Source organism: Zeus faber, assembly GCF_960531495.2.
Source record: "Zeus faber genome assembly, chromosome: 3".
Lineage (NCBI taxonomy): Eukaryota > Metazoa > Chordata > Actinopteri > Zeiformes > Zeidae > Zeus > Zeus faber.
In genome coordinates this window covers 6,997,309-7,004,991 of record NC_137190.1, presented here as the reverse complement: position 1 = coordinate 7,004,991, position 7,683 = coordinate 6,997,309, and the positions used below count along the sequence as shown (strand labels likewise).

Here is a 7,683-nt window from a genome sequence, read left to right as displayed (position 1 = left end):
CTCTCTCTCTCTCTCTCTCTCTCTCTCTCTCTCTCTCTCTCTCTCTCTCTCGCCCTCCGCCCGCTCCTCCTCCCGCTCTCGGTCCCTCCCGCCCTCCCCTCCCCTTGACAACTCTGCAGAGTCATGCACACACAGTGCACGCCCGCTGGGGTAGCTGCAGCTGGGCCCAGGCCAGGGTGTGTGATTGGAAAGAGTGGACCCCTCACCCCTTTCCCTCCCTCCCTCCGTCCGATTTCGCTCTCTCGCACCATCCGCTGTTGCCCGCCTCGGTGCCGTCGGACGGATGAAAGGGAGCGATTAAGCCCGGTCGCGGCGGAGAAAAAGAGAGGATGTGTTTGTTTGCGCCGTGGTAGCGTGCGGTGCGGTCGGGATGAGGGATCTATAAATAGCTCGGTGTGGACGCGGCCGGGTCCAATTCAAAACCTTCGCTCCGGCCGCAAGGGATCCTCGCCGCCGGGCCGAGCCCACGTTGATGACACAGCTGAGGAACCGAGGGGAGAAACGTCGGGGGTTTGTTATGCCGTACAGCTGCCCGGAGACACCACCTACCATCCGCCCTCCTCCGCCCCGAGCAGATGGGGCCACGCCCCCAACCCCCTGCTGGCCCCCAGTGGAAAAACTGTCTCTCTATCGATTGGCTTCGCTCATCGCACTTTTTGCATTGACGCGCCGGCATCTTCCAGTGTCGGGCGGAGTTAATTGGCAGTGTGATTGAATCTGATTACGGGGGGTTTCGCCACGGCTGAGCGAGCGTCATTGTGTCACCACAGTCGAGGGATTTGAATCGCTGAATCGAGTCGCGTATTGACAGTATTTCCATTCGAAATCGATTGTGAACAAAAGCGGCCGGCGCCGCGACCGGCCGCTCCCTTCCGGAGGGGGGGGGGGGGAGGATACGAGAGTTGACTCTTGAGCGGCGCTGACAATGTTCCCCCAAAGATCGTCTGAACTCTGACCCGTTCAGCGTTGACCTTGCGAGCGGAACGCCTCGCCGGCAGGAAGTGCTGCCAGTCAGGTTTGATTTTGGTAATTTTGTCAGGGGCAACCTGAAAGAGTCACGCCGGCGCGACACTGAGGTTCCCCGAATCTTGTTTTTGACCTTGGGTTAAAAGCAGTAATCCGTCCGAGCGTCTGTGTCGGGCGGACGACGCTTCGAGCCCCTGAATTCCGTTTGAAACTGCAGCTTTCATTTGTTTAGTTTAGATTTCTGATCAATTGATTTGGAGTATTTTTATTTTTTTTTTCCTCTGTCACTAGAGGCGGGCGGGGACACTTTTTCATCCAAAGGTGCCCTTCTTTTTTGGGGACGTTGATCCATATCGACAGTTGACTGACCACAACGCTGCTGTGTAAAATTTGCGTCATCCTCCGTGTGCCTGATCAGAGCGTTCATGGCAGGAAAGGGCGGACCACGCCATTGAACGGCTGTTTCTTGCCAGCTAGATAAACATGGGATAAATATGAAACGTGGGATTTTTTTTTCACCAAAATAATCTGGTGGCTTCTCTCTTTAACCTTGTCCCTGTTTTGCAGATCTTCAGTTGCCGGTGACCGAGCCTGACATCAACAACCGCCTTGAGTCTCTGTGTCTGAGCATGACGGAGCACGCCTTGGGAGGTAAAAACACCAATTCAAATACGGATTTATGTTTTCAGCCTTTATTTGGCCAGGTCACCGTCGCGACAACCAAGCAAAGGCGCGGTCGAGACGGTCACGGCAAAACAAACCTTGAAGCCGCCGACCTACCATGTCCTTCATCACCGTAAAAAAAAAAAAAAAGCGGTGAAAGTTCAGTTTCCCGTCCAAGCGCAGTGAAGTCACCGGTGTAGTTTGACCAAACGCCGAGACGAACCTCCACCCGACGCGCCGTGCGCCAAACGTCCACTTCGCTCATTCCGAATTCCTCCGTTTGTTTGGCGACGCTGCGGCAAAGCGACTTTCGGACCATGGTTATATCCCGCCTCGCCGGGGGCGTGAAAGAGCAGAGGAACGGCTCAAAAGCAAGCATCACGGCAACGGAATCTCAACTCGCATCGACGGTAAAGGTCATTCAGAATCGGCATCGGTTCATGTTTTGTTGGTGCCGAGCGCAGGGGCCAAAGCTGCCAGGACTTCAACAGAGGGCGAAGCGCGGACTCGATGCATTGAGATTGCACTGATAATGTGTTGATAATGCACTGATAATGCACTGATAATGCATCAATTCCAAATTGACTTGATTTTGATACTGATTTGTCTCTTCGTAGTTGATCGCTTCGGCGTCAGCGAGTCAGAGAATACTAAAGATCAAAGTAAACGCGTCATGTAAATAGTTTGCTGGGCAGATCAAGATATTTATTATATAAAGAAACGGCCTTTAACCCGGTGTTTTCGATGCAGAATAACCTCAAGCGCCAGTATCAGCACCGACACAGAACATTCTTGAGCCCAGCCGCGCCTCCGTCTGATCGGCGAATCGACCCCTTTCCCGCGCCAACCTGCCGAAAATCTGCGGTGCACGGCGGCTTTCCGATCAATAATCCACTCTGAGACAATAACACACAGTGCACCGCCTCCGACAGTGAGAGCTGAGTGACCAGCGCTCAGTCGCCCAGCTTAGCAGATCCAGCATCTGCCGAGGCAGCACTGCGAGCATTAAGGCTCCGTCAGGTGCAGCGCTGTGATCTGCCCGGACCGCCCCCCCCCCCCCCCCCCAACACACCCCAGCGTCACGGTCGACGCCCACAAAGCGAAACCGAGCGTCGTGCCGCCCTGTCAGCGATTCAGCTGGTGACCCGCGCCGCGCCGCTCCGCGTCGGTGTGTTCCCCTGTGAAGTGGGAGTTCAGCTTTCTGCTCCACCAGCGCTCCGCCGCCGCTCCACCGGGCTTCCAGGCCGAGACAGTGGGCCTCAGTGTCTGGGCGCTGGACAAGCCCTGCTTTGTGTGTGTGTGTGTGTGTGTGTGTGTGTGTGTGTGTGTGTGTGTGTGTGTGTGTGTGTCTGTGTGTGTCTGTGTGTCTGTAGTGTGTGTCTGTAGTGTGTGTGTTATGGTTAGAAGCACTGGAAGTCCAGGAGCTGAGGTGGGCAAAGCAGGAGGGCGTGTCCTAAACTGTGGAATGCCAACTCAGTCAAAACTGGATCTTCCGGCTCTTTTTTTTTTTTTTTTTTTGTCCTGCTCCATCGACCCTAAAAGCCCACGTCTCACAAAGCCAGACAGTGCCGATCAACAGAACATTTACTGGGAAAACATGAAGGATTTGGGTAAAATCAAGGCAAAATGCCTTTTTTTTTTCCTGGACAATCCATTTGAGTTTTGCAGATGAATTCAGCTCTGACGTCACAGTTTAAGATCTCAAAGGGAATAGAGGCGGTCACGAAGGCGATGGCTCTTTCACATGGAAGTTAGAAATCACCGAAAAGGCATTTGGAGACATTTTGACCATGGCCTCGCTTTGCTTCAACCGCGTTCAGCGGCAGCCCCGCCGAACATGTTTGAGGTTAATGTACGCGGCTGGGACCACCCCCAAAATCAGCCGCTTCCAGCGTCACCGCGGCGCTGCCTCGCTGTCACGACGGGGGCGTTTATCATTTTTTTGAATCATAACCTCCATTACAGCCTTAAGCTTGATCACATTTTCCCCTCGGGTCGCGCCGGGGGCGGCAGCTGTTAACGTGCTGTTTTCTTTATCACTATTTTGACAGATGGTTTGTTGCTCCGCCCGGGGCCCCTCGCCGTTCGATGATTCATAGACGCTTCGCTCCGTAATCACAGGGAAAAGCCCGGTGCGGTCAAATCCCAAATAAGTCAAGTCCCTTTCGCCCTAAAACACACTGAGGTGGCCGTTTGATCGGGGAGATGAGAGAAAAAAACTTTCCGCGGCGACGAGCGGGAGCCCCCACTTCAGTGTCCGACGAAGGCTGCGGCAGAGGCGGCGGGCTCCTCGTTTCGGCCTTTTTTTTTTTTTGGCTCACGAATGTTTTCCGTCTCCCCCGTTTCAGATGGTGCCGATCGCACGTCGACGATATGAAATGAGGACCCCGAGGGAGAGCGGCGGGGCGGCGCAGGTGCCTGGGGCTCTCGCGCGACACTTCACCTGGAGGTCACCGGCCGTTCCCGCTCCACCTCACCCTGTAGCCGACGGTAGAGCTCCACCACGCGGGACCGGGCGGGGTCCGGGGGCGCCGCGCGAGGGCCAATCCGCAGGCGCTGGGCTAACACGAGCTTTCACATTGGCATGTTCCATCGGGTTTGGAAAAACACGCTTCCTGCCATCCCGGCGTGCTTGCGGTTCATCCCGGGTCTGACTGAGGAGGGAGGCGAGCGTCGGCCTGGAGAGTGTGTGGAGGGCGCCCCCAGGTAGGCGGAAAGAGGAACTGAACTCCCCGCCAGCCCCAGTCAAGCGGAGGAGTCCTGGGCGTGGATCAGGGCCCTGGCTGGCCCGTGGACTTGCAGTGAAACAACCCCTCCTCCCCCCACTCCCTCCCAAAAAAAACAACAAAAAAAATAAATAAACCCCACCCACCCACCGCCTAACCCCAGAAACCCCGGCCCCACCGCACCGCCGTCGGCGGTCGGTCATTTTACCAAACACTACGAGTACCTCAGACCCAAACGGCGAGACGAGATGTGCAAAACCTAAAGGAATCAGACGGATGCGTTGTGAACGAGGACCGAGTTCTCAGAGGTCCTTGGGAAAGCTTCTCACTCAGTATTCGGAGGCTAATATCATTTATTCGTTTTGTATTGTATGTATGTGATGTATGTATTGTTTACATAATGATGCTACAAAGGGTACAGAAAACACGTGTGAACTTCAGGTCTGGATGCCGCGACGTCTCCGCGAAAAAGCCCCGGCCTCCACCCACAGCAGGCTTCACGTTCCCTCGAGTAGCTATCATGTTAGTTTACAACCAATGTGCTTATATTCTTTATTTAACTCGCCAATAGCCAAGCTATGCCGGCTTGAAACCTAACAGGAAAGCGAGAGAGCGGTGGAAGGGCGGGGCGTGAAGAAAGAAAAAAACAAAACAAAAAAAAACACACACGGCGGTGGCGAAATGTGCGAAAGCGGGAAGAGAGAGAAAGAGAAAGAGTGGAAAAGACGCGGAAAGTAGGAGGAATCAAACCGGGTGGGAGAGTAGTGGTTTCGGGAAAGGGAAGTGGATGTGTGAGCGAAGGTGGAAAAAAGGGAGCGGGGGGGGGGGGGGGTGGCGGGCGGGGATCGGAGGCGGGACCTCCGATCGATGGAGGCGGTCGGGAAGGATTGACGTCCGATCGGGGCGAGGAGGGCGGCGGGCGACGGCGGGAGAGGGCGGGCGACCCGCGGCGTCTCCGCGGCGGGTACAGGACGTTCTCTGGGTTTATAGCCTCTGTAGGCACGGCAACCACGAACGCATCGTTTTTATACATTTTTAAACGGGAGATGAACGCGGGGATAACGTCGTCGGGATCTGTGTGAACATGTTCAGGTTATTATGGGGCGGAGGGTTTTTTTTTTGTTTTTGTTTTTTTTTTTCCCAAAGGCGGCGAGACCTGCTTTAACTGCATCCGTTTGTTTTTTTTTGTTTGTTTGTTTTTTTTTTGTTTTGTTTTTTTTTTGCTCACGGAAATGTCAATCTTCTTATCAGGAAGGAAGAGGAGTGAATGGAAATGCAAGATGTGAGGATGTGAGGATGTGCGCGTTCTGATTGGCTCGTTTGAATCCACGTGGAGATTTGAAAAGAGGCCGCCGCGGTCAATCGGTGAAGGGTCGTGATCCCGGAGATTGCCTGCCGAGCGCCCGCCTCCGCCCGCTGGTCACACCCGCTCCCGGACACGGGCACTTTTGTAAAAAAACGATTCTTTTTTTTTTTTTTCCGCTTTTTTCTTTTCAGGGGCCGCACAAATACAAAGCGCGCCGCCTCAAACAGTCCACTGGGTCAGCGCCCGCCTGTTTTTGAGTTTTGAGTCGTTTTGTGCTTCAGAATTTCTAACTGTTTATTCCGTGTCTTAATATTTATCCTGGGTTGATTCTCCCTTTAAAGTGACAGCTTGACTTTGAAGATAAGCCGGGGGGGGGGGCCTCAGTCACTCTGCGTGTCCCCGCCCTGTGGCTTCGGACGAGGTGACGGTGCCGATGGCTGGAAAATAAAAGCGTTTGGTTTTTTTTGCAGTTTCAAACCGCTTTGGAAACGGTTCTGAAATGTGACCGGGAGGGTTTTTTTTTGTATTTAGTTTCTTGTGATTCTTAAGGACTTCCTATGTATTCTGCACTTGATGCTGTGATACACTAACTATGTTTGAACGACTACGGCGATGTGCGCGTCCCCAAAACTACGTCCGTTTGTGCAATAGATCTGGATCAGACTGAGGAGAGGAACTGTAGACGCAGCTACCGGCCAAAGCTGAAATTTTACACTCGACCGCGACACTTTGCAAAACGTCAAATCCCGGTGGGGGGGGGGGGGGGGGGTGTTTTGAAACACAGAGCCCTCCCCCGCCACCAGGGGGCGGCACTAGGGGGGGAACCTTCATTTCCTGTCACTTATTCAGCAAACAGAACTGTGTCAAACCTCTCACTCCATTGCAGCCTTGGGGTGTTTGCTGAGGAGCGGCCAGAGAACCACTGACGGCGTCTGTGATGTGTCTGCGGTGTTCACAGCCCGTTTTTGGGTGTGATGCTCCGGGAGAGCGGTCGACATGAGCTCTTATTTCTGGGTGTGGGTGTGTTGAAATAGGATTCCACTGAATCAGAGGCCTGCTATGGGAACCTGGCATGGATCGACATTATTCGATCGATTATTATCATCATTATTATTATTATTATAACAATAATAATATTAATATAATTGTTATTATTAACAATAATAATAGTAACAATATTCATGATAATTATATTATTATTATAATTATTATTAAACAGTGAATGGGATGTTGGACATAATGGGTTTGATACAGTGCGTAGATTTTTTTTTGGGGGGGGGGATTACACGGATGCTCCTGATTTGGGGTGAAAAAGCATTGGGATGTTGTATCCAGAGTCTTCCAGTGTCACTGCCACACGAGTCAATACTCTTAAGTAGAATTCAAACAATTATTTATTCTTTTTTTTTTTTTTTTTTTTTTTTTTTTTTTTTCATAATGGTTGCGGAGGTGATTCTTGTACTCATTTAGGTGTATTATTATTTAAAGTACCATATGTATTAACATGTTATGGCTGGTGACCATACATACATCTCAAATATTAACATAGTTATTTTTTGACTTTGTATTTTATTCTTTTTTTTTTTTTATGCATAATCTATGTGTATCCATCAGCTTAATATGAAAGGGTTTTTTTTTGTTGTTTTTTTTTAGTGACAGGAAGCTTAGCCTGCCGCCACGTCAGCGTGACTCCATCCTCGGGGTTGAAGCGGGCTCGTCGTGTTATGCCGATCGCAAGGTTCGGTTTCCAGTAAACCCGCCGGCGAAACAGCGTGGTGTGTGGTGTTTGGAACCGTGATCTCCCGGGCGGACGAGGTCGTTTTCGTGGCCAGAAAGTTAGTTGCACGTGGGTTTCCGGCAGCGTCTCAGGCCAAAGGTAGAGGAGCATCAGTGTTACATTAACATTTACTCACCTTTACAGACGGGACGTGTGAACGCAGTGACGTTCCTGGACGGGGGGTTAGATCAGCCACCATCTTGCGCAAAAACCAAATGCTTTTTTTGTTGTTGTTGTTGATTTTG

General features: G+C 52.0%; 1 protein-coding gene across 2 annotated transcripts in view; it reads left to right on the top strand.

The window, feature by feature from the left end:
* samd4a (sterile alpha motif domain containing 4A) overlaps positions 1-5,131 on the top strand; it is a 47,055-nt gene extending 41,924 nt beyond the window's left edge. For both annotated transcript variants that reach the window (XM_079998294.1, XM_079998293.1), the window contains 2 exons: positions 1,534-1,617; positions 3,978-5,131. In XM_079998294.1, coding sequence (XP_079854420.1) covers positions 1,534-1,617; positions 3,978-4,006 — 113 coding nt within the window. In that variant the 3' untranslated portion in view covers positions 4,007-5,131. The remainder of the gene's footprint in view (positions 1-1,533; positions 1,618-3,977) is intronic.
* Positions 5,132-7,683: the final 2,552 nt, after the last annotated feature.